The sequence below is a fragment of the Cyclopterus lumpus genome, chromosome 4, assembly GCF_009769545.1.
Source record: "Cyclopterus lumpus isolate fCycLum1 chromosome 4, fCycLum1.pri, whole genome shotgun sequence".
In the NCBI taxonomy this organism is placed as follows: Eukaryota; Metazoa; Chordata; class Actinopteri; order Perciformes; family Cyclopteridae; genus Cyclopterus; species Cyclopterus lumpus.
Window position 1 is genome coordinate 15,411,183 of NC_046969.1, and position 21,062 is coordinate 15,432,244.

The window sequence follows — 21,062 nt, forward strand, 5'->3', positions numbered from 1 at the left end:
GAGACACTCCCCATGGCAGGGGCAGTGATAGGGGCAACTAGAATGTCAGCAGGAGGGGCAAAGTCATGACAAGCGGGAGGGAAAGAGCATTTTGATCCTTCGTGTATCCATGTGTGACATATGACAGCATGCATGAGCATGTGAATGCACAAAGGTATAGTCATTGTTTAAGTCCTTGGTAAAGTATGTATCCTGTATAAAGGTCTGTAGATCGTTACTCTTAAGTTACAGATTGTAAAGCAAACAGTTGGATTTCACACCATTCCCATTAACTTCTGACAGCTGAAGTGTCAGAAAACTGTTTCTCCAAACTTTTACTCGACTTCATCTCAGGACACGCTCCTGTTGGGGATTGGAGCCGGACTGCAGCAGTTTAATCCACGATGCAGTAAAAAAAATGGGACTTCTGATCTAAGTCACGCACTATATTGATGTGCGTGACTGTACGGCCTGTGCGGTTCAGAGTTCACCTGTGTGTCATAGGACGTCCAAGGCAGGTGCAGAAACTACACACAGAATTTTAAAAAGTGGGTGATAAAAGATTGTCTGATCGATAGACACGGTTAATGAGGTGTCAGAAAATGGAGCTCAGGACCAGGACATGGGGTTTTAAGGGAATTTTTCTGTACATTATACATGCCATCGAAAGACTTTTGATCGTTCTATGACTTACAGTAATTGACAAATGCTGACAGGTAAACAAATAAACACCACAGGTTGTTGTGGGAGGCAAGTGTTGGGACATTTTGAAGAAGAAAAACCCCAGTAACAACAACTACAGTACATGTGAAAAACTCCACATGAAAATAAGTTAGGGTGCCACTTTTTAAGAAAGATTCAAATAAAATAAGTCAGTTATGTTCATTTTGGACGCAATACTAGAAGTCACAGCTCACAGAGGACAAGATGCAGTCTTTGGTATAAGAGCAAACCGGAAAGAACAGATCAGGTTGAAAAGAAAAACTGATGTGGCACAAACATCTTTCACACATACTTGCTTATACAATTTTCTTTTCAAGGTACTGACTTGCATTAACATTTAAAAGACAAAGAAATTACGGTGATATATTTTTTCTCCCTTTTTTGAAAGGTCATTATTTTTGCTCCAGACCTGCATCACTGAACTACTTGTGGAAACAAAACAAGAACATGCTACAGTAAACAAATTTATTCTGGCGCGGACACCTCACGTCATGTAACACAAAGATGGAAACTCAGAGACGCAATAAATTATCTTCATTATTAAGCGTAACCATTGACATACTGTACATAAAAAAAGGTCAAAGCACTGTAAATAAAAAAGAAAAGAAGTCTACAAAAAGGTTGAAAGGAAAACGGAATCCTTTTACAGCAATGCTTAAGAAACAAATGTTTGAATGCCAGCAGACACAGATAGAAATTAATATTTTAAGTGTGATTCCTTTTTGATTTTAGTGTCTCACGACATCATTTAAGTACTGCTCAAAACAAATAAAAAACAAAACACTGTACACACACCAAAGAAAGCAAACCAGAGGGATCTTTTTTTCATTTCGTTGTTTTCATTTTTTAGGAAATCATTGCTTTGCAATTTATTCTTCATCACAGTTCTCTCCCATATGACCATATTAATGTAAACACCTGTTGAATTATTCTTTTTTTATTTTTACAACATTAATACTTTATATATATATTTGTACATATTTCCATTCACATCTGTACGGTTATCTAGCATGGTAATGAAATAAGGCAAGACTCACAGAACTGTGACATCAAAAATCTTTTTTTTTTTGTCTTATAATACTGATTATTAAGGTTTTTTGTAATTTCCTTCTTCTGTTCTGCAGCAAGCTTTGGTCTTCCCGGACAAAGGCAGGATCAATCCTTCTCCGTCTCCAGAATCACACTTTGTTTGTTCCAGTTGTAATGAAATAATAAAACAGGAGTTTTTTTCTTCTTTTTTTGCAGGAAAAGGGCTATAAATACAATTGTTTCAGCTGACATTATTTAATTGAATTTATTTAACACTGGTCTTTCTGAGGTACATTGTTTAAAATGATTTGGGGTGGTGGAATGAGAAAGGGGAACCACAAGGTGACCATGAGAAGCGAATGACTACCATTTCATGAGAAAAGAAAACATCATAGTATTTTTCTTCTTATTGGCCTATTTATCATTTTGTTCATTAAAGAATCTTCCTCTTTTAGACGTTTATTTCTAATTTCGATCGAGCTGCCGTGGCAGGCATCATATGTGAGTTCAAAGAACAGATGTGAAGGTAGGTAAGACTCCCTGGCCTGGTTAACTGCTTCTCCATTTGTCTTCACAGTACCAACGACAGCTAAAAGCTGGTTTCAGAGAGAGAGAGAGAGAGAGAGAGAGCACACTGGAGGATCGGCGACCAAAATAAGCCACCACTCTAGTCTCAAAGCTATCTGAAAGATGGACTGTGTTAATCAGTTTCCTTTCTCAGCACAAAAAGCCTCCCACAATATCACCAGCTCTAAAACACTCAAGGGTTGTTAATTCTTTAAGTTGCAGCCCGCCAGTCTTTATAGTCTGTGCTCGTACAGGCGATTAGATCCCATCCCGTGGCAAATGCAGTGTTTTTTTTCAAGTGTTTTTCTTTTCTTTTTTCCTTTCAGTTTTGTCTTTTTTCTGTGTGGTTGAGGAGATGTGGCAGTTCATTCAGACTTTTTATTTTTATTTTTTTTCTCAATGAAGGGATCCATATGCTGTTAGTGTGTGCACACAAGTCTCTATGTCTCTATGCATGTGTGTTTGTCCACTTCTGTACTCCAAGTTGTAACTTCAAATCAAAATGATCTTAATGTAGACAAGAGTTGCTAACACTCTCTGCTCTCCATCCACCAGGTCATCTCTCATTCAAGTCTGAGCTGGAGGTTCAGTTATTCAGAGTTTTTGTGTTGCAGCAAAACTCAGGATGTCTGCACAGCTGCATTATGGGCAACGCGATCCCCTCCTAAGCTCTCTTGGCGTGAAGCATTTCAATGAGCAGGTTGTTGCAGGGCACGTCGCCGTTCAGGTGTTTGTAGTAAAGGTATTCTTCAGCCTGTAGGCTGATGGCTCGGATCTCTGGCAGCCGGAGGAGCAGCTGGCCAAACTTGTCTGTTTGCTGGGGGTAGTTACACATGACGTAGTCCAGCAGCGCTGCGTTGACCTGCTCCTGGACGCTCTCTACCAGGTGGAAGTTCTCCAGGTTCTTTACATCTACAGGAGCCAGCAAATGAAGAGGTTAGATGAGATTACATTTAATAAGCAAGCTATGTGGGTGCTGTTGAGAAGTATAGGAACAAAGAAGTGAAAAACAGAGCCTAAACATAGAAATAATGGCCAATAATTACAAGCCATCGTGTCGCACACAACCGCTGATTGAGTTTCAAAAGGCAACATTTGTCCACGTCAATATAATCACTCAACATGCTTAGATTGTGTGCATATCCATTCCTATATTTAGGCAAGTTGTACTGGCCAACCTTTTAAACATCAGCTGCCTTCATGTCTCATCTTAAGTTCTTTATGGCAGAAACTATATTTCAAGACAGTTTTATAGTGCCACAGTATCCTCATGGAGACAAATGCATGGGTCATAATGATTCATATTTCAAAGACAAAAAGCTTGGAATATGTATTCTCAGGGGACAGTGCTACAACGTCACATGTTTGTTTTTTTACTTTGAAAAGGACTTTAAAATGAAACGCATGACGAAATATCCCTCCATCCACTTTTCCCCCTGTTAATCATCTCTTGAGACGGCGATGTAAAGGGAATCAGGTAAAGGCAAAAAAAAAAATGGTTCTCCACCCAAGAGATTTATTCCCCAGGAGTCAATAAATTATGTAGTGCAGTCATATTAGAACCAGAGCTGCTCCTTAACCTAACGTCTTCACCTCGTCTTTTATATCACAACAAAACAGAATGTGTTGTAATTATCATTAGAAATATATCTATTTAGTGTTTAAAAGAGCATAAATTTTGTGTGAAACAGTAATCACTTTAACTGCAGGGTACAATAAAAGCACGTGAATTCATATTTCTCCCATTAATTCCTTGTCAAAAATACATTTTGCATCTCTCAAAAATCCTACCTTTACGCGCAGCTATAAGCACTTCTCCTTGACTATAATAAGCTCACTGGGGGTTTGAACAGATTATTGCAAGACAAGACAAAAATGTGCTAAATGGATAATGGTGAACAAGAGCGCTGTGTGTACTGTGTCATGATTATGAAGCGCAGGGCTGCAGAATATTTAATCAGATAGTAGCTCTGTGTGTGTATGTGTGTGCATGTGTGATCTTTTATTAATCTGTTTGACCCCAGGTTGAGTGTGCTCACAGTGGGCTAATGTGGAATGACAGAGTCCCTGTGTCTAGTTGACACCTCCAGACCAACACATACACACCAACCCACACTAAAATATACCATCTTTAACGCTAAAGGTCTGCCTTTCTCTCTCACACACACACACACACACACACACACACACACACACACACACACAGACACACACACACACACACACACAGACACTAATCCATGGAAATACACATAATATGTCTCACATGGTACCCCCTTCCCACACTCACACACACTCCATCCACCCACCCAGAGCATTAGGAGGGAGGAGGGGGAGATAAATCAGCAGCTAATGAGGTCTAGAGAATGAGAAGCAGGTCCTTGAAGGCACTTCCATCTATGATGCACTCTACCATGCTATTACAATATGTATGTGAGTGTGTGTGTGTCTGTCTGTTTGTTCCTGTGTTGCCTGTGTATGTGTGAGTTGGCGTGTAGCATGTGCGTGATCACCGTGACCTCTGGGTGACACGGTGGGGGCTAAATAAGGCCAAGAGGAGGGCAGGAAAAGGGGGGTTGGGGGTGCGGTCGGTGACAAAGAAGGCTCCAAACAAACATGGCATGTGCTTTTTCCTGCTGCCACTCAGCTGTCTGACCCGCTATCAGACTCCTGAACCAGCACCTCCAAGACACATTGATATAGCCTTACATAAGCTAACCCAGTGGAGTGAGGGCTTTAGGCTTGAACACACAGGCGTCCTACGCAGGTCAACAAGAAAAATAATGGACTTGTTCTTATTTGCACAATATACAAAATGTCACAAATACATGGAAATAAAAGTTTCTGAGTTGCTCAAAAAGTCCTTTAATAAAGTCCACAACCTTCCACTGCACCTTCCCTCACCCCTTATTTTTCAACTTGATTCGGATTAGTTCTACCATTAACTTCCCCTTTAAACCTTTAATACTCATCATGTGTTAAGTTTTTAATTGAAGAACATACAATTCATTAGAAGTTGTCTAAACCCCCACATTCCATAAAAAACAACACTGTGTTGACCCCAGTGTCAGTGTCTCAGTTACAGTCCTGGTAGTTTTTGCAATACAATATATTTGAGGAATCATTTCTGCCATAAAACTATTTGAGTGAGACCCATGCGGTCAAACCACTGATTAATAGACAAAGATTAAAGGGAAACACCTTCAAATGCAACACAAAACAAAAAGTCTAAAAATTTAGTATTACGGATAATACGTTATATTTTTACAAATTTACTTTTTAGGCATGGTGATTCTTTCATCTGTAAACTGTGTAATGGAATCTGATACAAGAAAGGCCAAGTTACTTCTGTTGTAACATGTCATGCTGCAATATAATAAATTCAGCAATGTCAGAGTCTGCAGCAAAATGACAAGGTAAGCCCAGATCACAGCCAAAAACATATAAGGGGTTGCCATGGTTGCTCAGAAAGATTTTGACTGTGTTTGTGGGTGGCGCAAGAGTGTGTGTATATGCATGTGGAGGAGAGTTTGATGTTAGGTGTGGGGAGATGGGGGGACTACAGAGAATTAGTACCCAATGTCTCTGTCAAGCTAATTAGTGGAAAGTCAGGCAAAAGAATAGCCTTTTAATTGCTAATTATTACCAGAGTCCCGTTTGAAAAATAAGGAATGAGGCCTTCCGAAAAAAAAAGAAAAAGCACGAATGACAATAGTTCGATACCTACTCCTACTATACTACGATACCTGCTAATAAATAACAACAAATAAAAAACACTCTGGTTGATGAGAAATGTTGCTTAATGTGGTTGCTAATCACATCAGAAAAGTGGTTTGATTCTATTTTACTGATCATTCAAAGGCAGGAGAGAAAAGGCTTGGGGGGCGAAAAAACAACCAAAAGAAACAATTGATCAATGATTCCCAGACAGTGTCAGGTCGGAGCATTAAGTGTGGTAAGCAGCCCCCCCCCCCCCCATACACACACACACCCTCCTCCCCCCTCTCCACCCTTTGCTCTCCATCTCATTGTTCAGTCACTGTGGGACTAATTATCAACTTTTTTTTTTTTTTCACATAAAACAGCCACAGCTCGTTGCAGCGCCGCGTCTGAATACTCAAATGGAAACCCTGAGGTCCCGCAGAATACATTGTTTCTTTTGACGGGCGATCATGCTGAAGCCAACGACCTGCACACACACACACACACACACACACACACACACACACACACATCCATTCTCTCTATCACAGAGCCCCTGAAATCACTGCTGTGCTTTTTAATTAGACAAGATTTGCTCTGTGCTGTGAGCGCACGCGCATGTGTGTGTGTGTGTCCGCATGTGCTTTTACACTCTTTCGCAGCCCCTTGCAATCCACCTGCTCCAGGGAGACGTACAGCATTTAGACACACTGCACATTCACCCATGCAAATACTCGCTCCATTTCTACACTCTGATCTCACTGATGCCTCACAGAATGGACACTGTGGTGTGAAAAACAGAATCTTTTTTTTAAAAAACATCACTTGGTGTCAAAGTTCAAGCAAACATGCATCACTGTGTGTACGGCTTTAAGAAGCTCAAGCATACTGAACTGTGCAGTAGGCAGCCTGGTAATATATCCTAGGGTGAGTAAGACCTGATACTTGAGCCAAATTGTAATAACAAGAGGGGTGAAAAAGAAAAGGAAAAAAGAAAATCAGAAAGGGCTGATTATGTGTTGTGCACATAAATGATAATTTGATACATTTGGAGTTAACTATAATTGCTTAGATTTAATCAGTTAAAACACCTTTAGTGAAGACAAAAATGCGTTGCTGTTGTAGGGTCATGTTTTATGAATACAAAAAAACTCATGTGGTATGAGATGTCAGAAATACTTTTTACTACATCCACACCTCTATTTTCCATCATGCTATTTCGTCATCACACTATCACCTATTTCCAGTCATATCGTCTTGCTGTCATGTTGAACACGGCAAAATAACACCATGGTCTCACAGAGTACACTTTAGTGCTCTCAATCAATAAACCAGTCACATGCTGCCACGTCACTGTGCCTTTCAAACTTCACAACATATGTTTCCTGCCTTGTCCAAAAACAACACATAAAGCTCTTGGGTCATAAACAGTTATTGAGTCAAGTGCTGTCAGTAAACTTGGCCAATTAAACGTGAGTGGAAGACAAACTGGTCACTTCCTGTATAGGCGGGAATTGGGGGCTCCTGCTCGTCCAATAGGGACTTTCACAGGCGTTTATACGAGCGTAAACTATCAAAGCTGACGCACCTTTTACTACGGCGCTTCAAAGAACGAGGAGTTGAACCCATGTCCTCTTTATTGCACCTTACTGGATTGTTATCAAGTCAACATTGTCAACTGCTACTTTATTCATCATTGATCTGCCTCACAGCTCTGCTCCAATGAGAGACGGAGGCGTTGAAAGAGCAGAACCCAATAACCTTTGACTCTGGGTGGGTTGCCGGGACAAAGTGAGGACTGCCAACCATAAGCTCCAAGCAGAGCTGTGTGTTCACTTGGGGGAATTAGGATGTGTGAGTGTGTATGAGTGTGGTGTTAAAAACAGGGCAGCAAGGCCAATCAAAGCAAATAAGGTTCACGGGGCAAGGGGCAATGGCCGCATTGCCGCATGGTTAACAGTACTTACAGCTTCACACACACACACACACACACACACACACACACACACACAAAGCAGCTCACATCAATATTCCACTGACAGCATTTCACGTGGCTGTGTGTGTCTGTTTTTTTCCTCTAGACTCTGCTTCCCTCATCTATCTAAGCTTGCCAGCAAACAAGTTTCCCTTCTCCCCGGAGATCTCAGCCTCCTTGTTTTCCTCCAAGTCCCTTTTGGTGAATTCCCTTTCTCAGATACAACGCCTCCATGTTCGGGGGGGGGGGGGGGGGGGGGCGGGCGGGGGGCGGTAAACTGATGTTGATTGCTCCAACATTAAATGGTTGTTCTTTGAGACTTGATACACCATGACTAAAATGATAACTAGCATCATACAGTGATTATCACAGAGGATGTATCAGCTTATTGTTGATGTAGGGTTCAAAAATCCAGTTATAGACGTGATAATCATTTAAATACGGGGGATAGTGCCGCACACTTTCTAATAATCTTATTATTCATGGTGCTGTACTCATGTATTCGTATGAAAAGTGACATATGAAAAGTTATAAACTATGCTCACCAGGCCAATCATTATGTGAAGTGGGTTGTCATTATCAGATATTAATAATTGATATATGAGGTTAGGCTTGGATTTACATTGAAACACCTCATCCACATTATTCCACACTTTTTTCCTTGTGACATAGAATGTATTTACAAATTTGGGGTCTGGGGTTAATTGTAATATCAGCATATTTTGCATTCTGGTTATTGCTTCTCCACATTAATATACATATATTTATTGTAGCAAAAACCACATACTGAACATATACATGTGGTGGACAGTTTTATCTGAGCCTACAGAGCACCTATTGGTCGTAGCTAATTTTGAAATGTCTTTTCTTCAGTATCTAATGAAGTAAAAGAATCTCAAGAAGTATTCGTTACACTCACTAACTGTTTCATCATTTAACAAAGCCCTCATCCATCCACGAACAGTGACGCTTTATCTTGAAAAGTGACCCTTTGTTTCACCAGCATAGAGTGATGTACTGTAGCTGCATGCCCTCAAGCTAACATAGAGCCCAGTGTCCAGAGGCCAAATATCCTCCACGCTAACAATGCATAATATCAACTGTCTCACAGCTCCTGGAAACCTGTGGCCACCAACGGGGATGGGCTATTCTCGGTGTGTTAGAATAAAGCATGAAGGCTCAATTTGCTCTCCGACTCATCGACCCCTTCCTTCAGCCACTCAGGCCATGCGGCTATGAAAGAGAATTACGCAGGCACGGTCCAGTTGGGGATATATTAAGTCAAATCTTAACCTCCTCCGACAACATTGCTATTGTTGTTAAGCTACACGGGTAGTGGCTGGTTCAGTCCCGTCGCCCAAGGACGGGTCGGCGGGCTCGGCGGGGCGATGGAGAGAGGTCGAGAGATATTGAGAGGGAAGGAAAAGTGCCTTAGGTCCCATAAAATAAACAAGAGAAAAGGCGCTCCGAGCAGGAAGGAGACCAGCTTACCTCATTGACTATGCTGGCTGGAAGGTACTGGGGGTTTATCCTGAGGTGAAGGGGAACACAATGTACATCCTGTATCAGTTGGTCCTCTGTTTAGCTGTGGTATTATGGACTTAAAGGCCTTCAACAGATGGACACAGCCAGGGTGGATAATATCAGCGGGAATAAATATGAAAGGGGTAGTTCAGACTTGTTGACACAGGATGGCATGTGTTACTCTACTTTAATGGTGGTCATTATTTGCTGTCATATTGATGCAAAGAAGCTGCTAATCTATTAATCGATTAGTTGATCCCTTACTAAGCAGAATAGTCAATATGTTCTAGTTCCATCTTCTCATGTCAAGAGTTCAATGATTTTTTGTGGCTTAAAATATTTTGTATCTACTCGCCCCATTTGCTGCTATTCATGTTATTTCGCGACTGTGATAAAAAAAATAAAAATATATATATATATATATATAGCTAGGGAGAAAAAAAGTATCTCATTGTCTCAGCATTATGAAAATGCATTTGCCAGAGGGATACTAAGACATTTGAATCAGCAATGAATCTGTGGTCCCTCTAGTCCCCCCCACTCCCTACCCCCCAACCCCTCTGTTTCGTATTGCCCCTTTCTTTAGTCCCCCTGGAGGCTGAACCAAACGCCTTTCAATGGGCCGACCTCGGACGGCGCAGTGCACCCACAGGTCCCCGCTCTTTCACCTTGCTAATGCCATCTGGATTTTACAGACAGTTTACCCCCCCACATACCCTCCATCCCCCTCACCAAAACAGCTCCCAGTCACGTAGCTATATGCAGCTAATGACGCTAACACTTGACAGGCTCAAATCTAATGGACAATGATCCAGGAGATAAGTCACTGTTTGGTGTAATCTGAGGTAATGGAGCAGCACGATGGAACTAAATAAAATGTGAATGAATTAGGAATCAATATGGCTGTACCTGCGTGGGGACCTTTCAGGGTCCTCTGGACTTTACCCCCCAGTTCATTTGTACACGTCAGCACCAGTAGATGTAGGCGTAACATATAATGTGTGTGTGTAGTTGCTGTCTCTTTCTATCAGTGAATGCGTGTGAACCTCGTTTACATTCAGTGCACTTTTGCACCCCTTGGCTAATTACACACTGGGTTTGTTTGGTGGTGGAGGGAAAGCGTTGGGGAGTGGAGGGGGCATGTCAACCTTTCTTGTTTATGATAAAGTGACAGAAAATCATTGGGGGGTCAAGTACCCCCCTCCAAACCTCCATCGCCCCAAAAACTCCTACAGCAGTACAGAAGGTGCCTGGTGTGGGAAGCCTCCTCTTTAATGAGACCATTAAAGGGCCCGTCTCCCCGTCAATAGATTTCTCTCATTCTTTCTCTGACAAATTTGAATTAATAATTCAGTGCCAAGCGCCTGGGGATGTATATTTTCAGCATGAAGGACAGTTAATCCATAGCGTCATTTCCCCCCTCTCCCTCTCACTCCTTCCTCTCTTCTCTTGCAATCTCTCGTTTTAAATCTACCCCATTCTCTCCCTTGTCTGGTGCTTCGTTCTCGTATGAGGATGGAAGCCAGCAGGTAGAGTGCAGACTTAAGAGTGTGCAGAATGTTATCCACACCTTCTTTTTAACTTCTTTGTTCTCTGTGTGATTTTCGTCCCCTGTCATGTGACAAGTGGAGTCAACTTAAGTGCAAATTGGACTTTAATTTATTCAAATGTATTGGATGGTGGTGTCCGTTCTGTCCTCCACCTTAGGGCTAATGTAAGATGGCATGTTTGCACACTGCCTCTCAAAGCTGGAGTTGATTTGGAGAACTGAAGTTTCACTGGATGTTTCTTCTGTGCCAAAGACTTTCAAATACACATTACAAGGGAATTAAAGGAAATTAATAATGTTGAGGATAAACCGCAATGACACTAGTTTGACTAGTTTGTTGCAAAGTTGTTGAGTTTCAGTCATCACTGAGCACTATGATAATTCACAGGCTTACATTTTCATGCCAACGGTAGCTATGGATGTCAGTGCCAGGTGGCACTAAAGTACAACTTTATTGTCTGAGGCAGCATGTATAGGCCAAGAGCTGGTATGACAAATGTCTGGCAGAGCCTTTTCATTACACAACATTTATAATTTATAATTCTGATGATGTGTGTGCAAAGAAGTGCTTGTGTTTTAACACAAATTTGAAAGCAGCTCTAAAGTTTTACACCACCATGTTGGTTTTTCCCATTTGTATAATGCAATACAATAGCTATGCCCAACATGTATGTCTCGTTATGTGTAAGATGGTAGACTAACAGGGCTTTGTTGCTTAAAATATCCTTCAGCACAAGAACGAAGAGACAAGAAAGGAGCTGTGATGGTTCAGGAGTGGGGGTCACAGAGAGGGTGGAGGCTCAAAGTAGAGAGAGAGAGAGAGAGAGAAAGGCTGGGAGAGACAGCGAGCACCTGTTGGATCATCTGTGCTTTAAAACGTTTAATCACTGTCTCTGGTTACGTGTGCACGCATGCCACAGTATACACACACACACACACACACACACACACACACACCCACACACATACACACACACACACACACTGTCCCTGCCAGAAGTATCTCGTAACCACATTGTCCAAAGACAAGCATGGACATACAGAAGCTCAAAGAGCAAAGGGAAGAGGGTGTATAATCTTATAGCAACCAGCTGACCACCATATAGCTTACCACCACCAGTTTAAACACAAGCCGCACTGTACACATTCTAACAGGAACACAATGGCTGACAACCAATATGCCATTGGATTATTTTTACTTCTACTGTAATCAATCGTGTGTAGGCCCACAAGTTTGCATGTGTAAAGTCAGTCAGAATGTCAGTGATCAGTGAATATCATTGAAAATGGAAAGTTTCATGCTAAAAATAAGAATTGTGTTAAAATAGAAAGGGAGGAATTCTAAATGGGCATTATGTTTTTCTTCATAAAAGTTTACTTTTTACTTTGCTCAACCTGTAGGCTACACCTCTTAGTTTATTTCATTCCTTTGTCCTTTTCATTCCTGTTGTAATAATTGTCCAATGAGTAACATTAACGACACATCATGAGCTAAATGTCTTGTCATAAAGATTTGTTTTTGCTGCGGAAACAACAGTCGCAGCACTAATTCTGTTGCTCACACTTATTGACGGAGTGAAGCCATTCGCATTTACAACTTCACAAATGATTGACAAAGTGGGTGTGTAAAGCTAGAGATTGCATATTTATTTTTGAACATTTGACCTGTGATATGCTTAAAGACTGTCTTAAGCATATCACAGGTCACTGTATATATATGTATGTACGCTAGGGGGAGAAAGTAACAAAATACACTTACTCTAGCTAAAGCAAAAAAGTCATTATTTTGTGTACTTTTTTGAGTGGTAATTTTACTTGTATTACTATTCATCACAAGTATTTGTACTTACATACATTTCAGTAAAAAGTCACATGAAAAAGTCCTGATAAAAGCGCTAGGAATTAGGATTTAGGAATTATTATACCTCAGCATAGTTAGCATTGTAAAATGTTGCCTCTGTAATAACTAATTTAATGCACCACTTGGTTAAGTGACACACCACGATGTTTGTGACCTGAACTGTAGGGGCACACTGGGTCTGAGTCCCCTGAACTGAATATGTTACGTGAAATCACCGCCAGGGAGAAGTCTCCAGTCAAATCATTCAAATCAAGAGTGGGATTTTCTAATGTATGCACAATTTGTACTCCCTACCCCAAAGAGGAATCCCTCAGCATCTAATTGGAGAGGAGTAGCAACCCAGCTAGCACAGCACTGGGACCCAAAACCATGGCCACTGAGAATGCATTAGCATTAGCATTGCAGCGAACCGACAGGTACATAATGATAACCTCAAGCTCTGGCCGCTGGGAGCAGCTCCTGTTCTCACACACACACACACACACACACACACACGTACACACACACACACACACGCACGCAATCACACACACACACAGACACACACACACACACACACACACACACACACACACACACACACACACACACACACACACACGCGCGCAAAGCATACACACTCTCTGGCCCTGTCTCCTCCTTTACACGCAGTCACGTAAACAAGCTAGTGTAATGCAGCCCCAGTGGTGGGCTGCCCGGCGATCAGTGGAAGGGGGAGGAAAATCTGTTGCTGCCGTTCGGCTCTGAAAAGTGTGTGTAATGAACTTGAGTTCCATTGATCGGGACTGAGAGTACAGGACCGGGGGCTGTTTGTCCCTGAAGGGCTGCCGTACCACTGCTCGCTAGCTCCTCATAAATGTTTGAAAGGCCGGGTTACAGCCCGCACACATCCACACTGATGGTGATGATGGATGGATAGTCGGTGGTGGTGGTTGAAGGAAACGATCATCATTTTAGCCTGATGACATAAAGGTATACTGTATGAGTGTTTTTGTGGCGGAGAACTGGAGGTGTATTGACGGCAGTGTTCAAAAATTCAAGAAAAGTAGATATTTTATTGTAGTTTTTCAGTGAAAAACTTCCTTCCCTGTCATAAATTCATACTTTTCAAATCTTTGTCCAGTTGCAGACGTTGATATTTGCAAGCATGTGTTAATTTGTTTGGCGAGCTATACTTTCCTACGCTGTACCCCTAAGCTCTTAGGCCCTCAACTGCCCCCTGAAATCCCCATTATGCTGTACACAGGATTTATATTACTGCAGATATCACTTAAGAAAACACCTGACGTGCCGGGCAGACAGTCCACGCCGCCTTTTGACTGCTAAGTACCAGTTGGCGGGAGGTCCTCTGCGTTATGCAGCCGGTAATAAAAGTTGAACATTGATTTTCTGTAGCAGCTTGTAACTGTTAATGTTGAGACATCAATAGCAAAAGCAAAGCGCTGGGGCCTTAATAGGAGACCGAGTATGTGGAGGGCGCGAGCAGAGGCGGACTCTAAATCACAGAATCTATCCCTGCCGATCGATAGGACAGTAACTGCAAGTGTCCCTCTGCTTTCCTAATGTTTTATAATAAACTGACAGCCTGTAATAAGGCCAAGGGAGAGGGAGAATGAGAGTGGGCGGGGATGGGATGGAGGGCAACAGTTTCTCCATAGCTTGCCCATCTTAAATCACACCACATGGGAGGGCAGGAGCAGAGGAGGAGGCAGAACGGAGGAAAGGGTTTTTTCTTTCGTGAAAAAAAAACTTTTACAGGAGCATTTGTCTGGTTGTGCTCACTGCTACGGTAGTTAGCGAGTGTATTGATGGAGGGGAGGAGAAGTTTAAGGGATATGTCCTGTATTGCTTCGACGGGGCAGTGAGTTAAAGTGTGTATTAAATCCAACTACCTTGCAGATGGTAGCTGGGCTGCACGTGTTGTGACTGTTACTGGGTGTGGATAGTGCTGACATTAATAAAAGGATTACAACTCTTGTAATACTACTTGTTGAAAGAGCACTCTGCTGTGATGAAGTTGCATGCTTTGGATTCATCTTAGTGTACTTGAGCAGTGATAGTGCTTGTTCAAGAAAATGTTGTGTTCTTCTAATAAGAATGTTTTCTTGAGGGTACATTGTAAATGGAATATTTTCTTACACCATTTGAAGACCAAGTCTCTTTGTTTTACCTTCAGCACATTTGAGCCATGAGAAAAACTATCAAACCTAAAAAAATATACTGTGGTAAGATTCACATCATACAAATCCAAAATATAGACAATTCCAAATGTTGAAGGCTATGCTGTGTTTTCACTTTAAGGTCACCAAATGTATGGTTATTATGAGTATTTAATTCCAATAAATATCTCTCATTATCCTTCTCATTCAGTCATTATAGGACTTAAGACTCAGTAGTAGACTATACTCTTTTTTTTTTTGTCGTATCACTTAATTGTTTGTTATAGGGTCTATCAATTTATAAATCCAAGTAAACTATTATGTTTTTTTTACTCTCTGATAACAGATATTTCTGAACCAGATAAAGAACAATGTCAACAACATCACCATATAAATCCTTGTAAGAATGTGATAAGAGCTAAAAAGAGAAGAAAAGAAGGCAAGCATGAGTTGTAAATTGGAAAGATCTGGGAAATGTCCAAATCCATCAGAAAACTGTAACGTATATCAGGCGAGTTATAAGGCAGAGGCTAAAGGGGGATTCAGGTCAAGGGTGAAAGGGGATCCTCAATATTCCCACCACCACAACTCACCCCAACTGCTGCTTAATGGCAACAGCCTGCAGTATTGCCAGGTAATAGTGGTCGGCTGGAGACCTGGAGCTTTTATTGCTTGATAAAGTCTGAAAGCCTTTTAGGCAGCCTCATTACATGGAATTCCCTACAAAGTGGCGGCCGGCATCAGGAGCTGACTGCACACCATGTTAGATTTCTTCGGCTAAAATTGACAGAAAATAGGCGGAAGTATTATATATTGCTTTACGGCACACTCCCAACTACTCCTGATGAGTGTCGGGACACTCAAACATGATTAGCTGGGTTTGGCTCTTCTGTCGGGGACAAAGTTTGAGCAAATATTTTTTGTTTGTGTCCTGCGTCACATTAATGCCAGAGGGCTGCTGATGGGGGCTTGAAAAGATTTGTTTGAAAAAAACAAGTCCAATACTTGTCAATAAGCACATTTCACTAAGTTTCCAAACAGAGAAAATGCACTATGCGTTCACTCGGTGCATGGATTGCACTTTATGAACTATATACTACATATATAGTGTTAGCTCAACTGCAAACACTGCTACTTTATTTCCTATTACTGCTGTCATTGCACCAATCCAGTTCCTAAGTCTGTAATTTGTGGGATATGCAAACATTAGAGCATAGGGGCTGCTTGCCTGTACACACACACACACACACACACACGAACACTCACACACACACACACACACACACACACACACACACACACACACACACACACACACACACACACACACACACACACACACACGTGCTATGAAGCATAATTCGTGCCACTTTTCACAAATGTGTTTCACAGTATCTGGGTATATTTTTGCATGACCTTCTAGTGTGGGCAAATATGAAATGAGCGAAGGCATTTGAAACGTCTGCAAAACCTGTGTACTTTCTCTCAGAACTTGAGAGGTCTTCACTTGTGAGGGTTGGATGAGCCCCCACAATGTGAATTGTGTTCCCATAGTGTACACATTCACTGTAATTGTACTATTTACTATTTTACTATTGTAAATATTTCCAGTTACTATCAAGTAGCAGTCTTGGGGGATATAGAGGGTTGTAGTCATTTCTTACCCGTGATTTCTGCTGTTTCTTTTAGTTAAATATGCTTTATTTTATATGTTTCCTAGTCCCTCTTGAGAGCAGGAAAAGACACATTTTATATTGAGTCAAGGTTTCTTGCAAGCCAGAGCAATCCATACACACACTAACCGTACCTTTATACATGTATTGATCAGGTCAAATGTACTGATGATGATTCCATTCTGTTGCCTTACAGCCCTGTAAAAAGCTGGGGTTCTACACAACAAGCAGCTCAAAAGGTGAAAAAAGTCCCAATTATGTTGCTTTTAATTAAGTTGTGAAACGTTGTTCTGGTTATATGCTCCATTATTTGGACCCTTCCTTGGTCTCAATGGGTATAAATATTGAACCGCCGCTGCCTCACAATGTTAATCAATCCCCCACCAAATTCTAAATGATTTGGTTTGTTTCAGGAAATGAACATTGGCCAGGCTTTATGGGGGAGAGGGCGGGTGGTGTGCATGAATTAGCCAGCTCACTTGCTCGCTGGCCAGGGATCAGGGCATTGATTCTGAGCAGCCTCGGCTGTTGCTTAATTAGGACGTAGCTGTCTGGGAATTACTTCTTCTTTTTTCTCTCTCATTGTGTGGAGAAACAAATATGATACAGAGAGAGATGGTAAGAAAGAAAGAAAATTGTCTTTTTTTCATCAAGGTTAATCACGTTTGCTGTTGTTTGTGTTGTTGTCAGCAGATTGGTGTCTGACCTTGTGGTGCACAGAACCTGTCTTTGGTGTGTGGCGCACTAAACATGCTAATGAGAGTACAGGTGCATGGGAAGAGGGTGGAGAAGTGAAGGAATGGAAAGATAAACAGAGAGGTGGGTTCAAGTGAGAGGGGGAAACAATGTATATTGAGAAAGGTTTTTGTGACACTATTTCACTTGTTTTTAATACGATCATACTTATTTTGTTTAAAAAATATACTTTAATATAACGTATTCCAAAGTCATGTTACTTGTTATTTACAGTATTTAGAGATTGGTGAAATTATCTCAGCCCTGTTATACTTGATTTCAAAGGTTTTAAGAGGAAATTACAAACTGACTCTCAACACAAGTTTAAATGACTGTAGTTAAGACATTTAAAGGAAGGAAAGGGGTGGAGGAAAAGCTGAGGGAGGGAGGAAAAGAGATAAATGGCAGTTCAGACGTGGGTGAAGATAAATGAGGAGCGAAGGAGGTGGATGGGAGGATGGAGTTGTGATAGATCGAGGCATACAAAGATGGATGTGAAAAAAAGAGAGGGAAAGGACAGAGCAATGAGAGGAGAGACAATGCAGAGGGGCTGGATGATGGTGAGGGATGGAAGGCAGGAGGGATGGATAGGTGGGTGTCCCTAAACTCCAACCTCAGAGCCTGACTAATCACTTGACAGACAGTTAATGCGGTGCTGAGGCAGCTCTTGAATCACTGGCTGTCTTGGTTTCTTATGAATGGACAACAGAACTGATTTTTGATCACCGACCTTGAATAATGAACAGCAAACATTACTGTACACATCATTTCATCATGTTTTGAATAATTTGGTTCAATAATTTATATTATTGTATTAACAGGCTTTGTATTGTTCTAGTCTGTTATTTAGAGATACACTCATTTAACAGCATATACCTAACCAATAATCGTGTTGTGTCCTACTGGCCCTAGAAGAAAATGTAAATAGTTTTCTATGCTTGTGTTTGAAGGCAAGTAAGATCCTAATACTATTCTGGAGGCCGCTATTTACTTTTTAACATTATCAGTTATTTGAGAAGATAATAAACAAATTAATCAATAATAGAAAAACAAATAATCAGTTGCAGCCTTAATTGATAGTGACATTATATAGTTCAAATAAACTGCTGGAATGGGCAGATTAAATAAACATGCATGACATTATGGTTCAGTGTATTTCCAGTGTTGCTAGACTGAAGATAAAATCACTTACAGTGCCGTAACAGATAAAATAAATGAAAGGTGCAGTTGTTGACCCATTCCTTCTTTTAAAGCAAGGAATGGGTCAAAACACATGGAAATACATAGTTTACATAGTCAATGGAACTACCGATGTGACTTTGTGAAATAAACCTTTGCTTCAGAGAAATCAAATACGCCTACATTCTCTACAGCTTTTCACTGGCTTTGTTCCTTCTAAAGGCTTCAATATAGGAGCATTATTTCGGGGCTATGTCCACAAATCTGCTTTCTCCGCTGGGAGCATTTACCACCCCGCGCTGGTCTGGCAGCTACTCTGGTTCTCCTCTCGGCTGACAAGGACTGGCAGCGCCTGTCTTACCCAATTACACCTGATGGGGTCTGACCTGTGGAGCTGGGTTAACTGGTGGCTGGCTGAACACTCTCTGACCTCTGCCACTGCATCTGCTTTGCCAGTATGGAAACTGTATGTGTGCGTGCATCAGCACATATCTGTATCAGATTTGAGGAAAGTTTCTCAGTAAAGTCTTTTATGTTGTTATTCTTATAAGAGGAAGATGCATAGTACACACTTGATTTTACTGAGCATACTGTTTTGATTTAATTCCACCAAAGTGGGAAGAAGAGTCTTTTTTTTTACCTTCCTCAGTCTGAATTTGAACTTTTGACCCATTTCTCACCTCTGGGCTTTTATGTCACCAGTCTTTCTATTAGGCCTGTAAACCTTTTAAAGGAAATCAAAGTCCCATTAACAGTGATCTGACACCTTACAACTACTAGTGATCCTTTACTGAACTCTGACCCACAGAGCACTCACTCTCTCCATCTCTGCTATTCTGTGGGTCTCCTGCTCAACACCCAATGCACACAATCATTGCTCACAGTCATGCAAACACTTACGAGATCAATGCTCTGAGAGTGATAATCTCCTCCCTGATAGAGGGTGAAAGCTTTCACTAAAGACAAGCAAATAGTGACAGGGGACAGAGAGACAGCAGAGCCATTGAAAGACAAACACACACACAGATCAGGACAAGTGTCTCCTCTCAGCTGGAGGGACATCTATATATGCCTGTCTTTATCGACAACTGGCCACAGCTCTTCTGGCAGGGAGGAGGTGACCGATCCATCCACAGAAAGAGAGAGAGAGATGAAGATAGAGATAGAGGGAGACAAGATAGGTAAAGAGGCAGGGAGATGGAGGGAGTAAAACCACAAGCTCCATGACTCACATAGAAGAGCGGTAGTTTATGTAGTAATCTTCAACACCTAAAAATCTTTATGTCCAATACCATCTTTTTTTAAATGCTTGCTTTATATAAAATATTGTGCAGGCATGAGTATGTTATGCCCAATAAAAGTCATACTACTTTTTCAGACATATTCAAAAAGTATATATCACATTAAGTTAGAATAAAACTGTAAATTCCCCGTATTAAACCAGTGTCATGATGAACCCCATTAGCCCCAGCTGAGAATACAGCGACCAGTGTTATGGATTGAATGGAGCTAATAAAAAGGGAGAGTCTCATCTTTTAGTTCATCAGTCAGTGCAAGATGGTCCCTCGTTGTGTCTGCATGTAGTTCAAAAGCAGATGTGTGGACATACATAAAGATGTGTGAATGCACTCCTCCTGTCTCATTGCCACACACATGGCATATATTTAAATATATGTATCTCAACCTCACATCTCTATTCAGCTGTGTGAGATATTCATCAGCTCAATTGTAAATTTCCTGGCTTTACATTACTCGAGCCCCTCCCCATCCCTCACCCCCACCACCTCCACCAACACTGATCCCCTCAGCCGGCGCTACGCCGTCTGTGTCGGGCTTCTTTCACAGGAGGCCTGAACAGGCATTGCCGGGGGCGTTACACATCCCTCAGGTGAGCCTTTCATTATGGATGATGTTTCTGCCAAATTATTTAGACCCTGAGCCACAGCAACACCCCTGTCTCATAAAAAAAACCACACAAACAAAACATACTCATGAACACAGACACACAGACTGCAATCCCCTCCATCCCTCCCTCTTTCTTAAACAAACATTAATCCTGCCTGATCAACTCAGTGTATGTGGACTGTATATATGTGCTTTTGCCTCGCAGTTCATAAGTCCCTCTTTCTTTGTTTAGTAAAGTAGTGAAAGTAAGACCCCTGTGGATTACAGTTGGATGGAGAGAGGGGTAGCTGAGGATGAGGAAAATATCCATCATGCCACTGCTGCTCTCGGTGCCATACAGGGGCCAGGTTGAGCGAAGCTACCTTGACATCGTTAGCCTCAGTAATGTAGGATGTTAAAATAGGTTTGGTCAAGTGTGTGTGCGTGTGTGTGTGTGTTTGTGTGTGTGTGCGTGTGTGTGTGTATATTCCTCTGAGGCCATTTGCTGCAGACTTGTTAGGTA

At 41.5% G+C, this 21,062-nt stretch overlaps 1 protein-coding gene across 1 annotated transcript in view; it reads right to left on the reverse strand.

The window, feature by feature from the left end:
• Positions 1–2,962: 2,962 nt before the first annotated feature.
• nr5a2 (nuclear receptor subfamily 5, group A, member 2) overlaps positions 2,963–21,062 on the reverse strand; it is a 59,007-nt gene continuing 40,907 nt past the window's right edge. The window contains exon 7 of the mRNA XM_034530744.1: positions 2,963–3,210. Within this exon, the coding sequence (XP_034386635.1) occupies positions 2,963–3,210 (248 nt within the window). The remainder of the gene's footprint in view (positions 3,211–21,062) is intronic.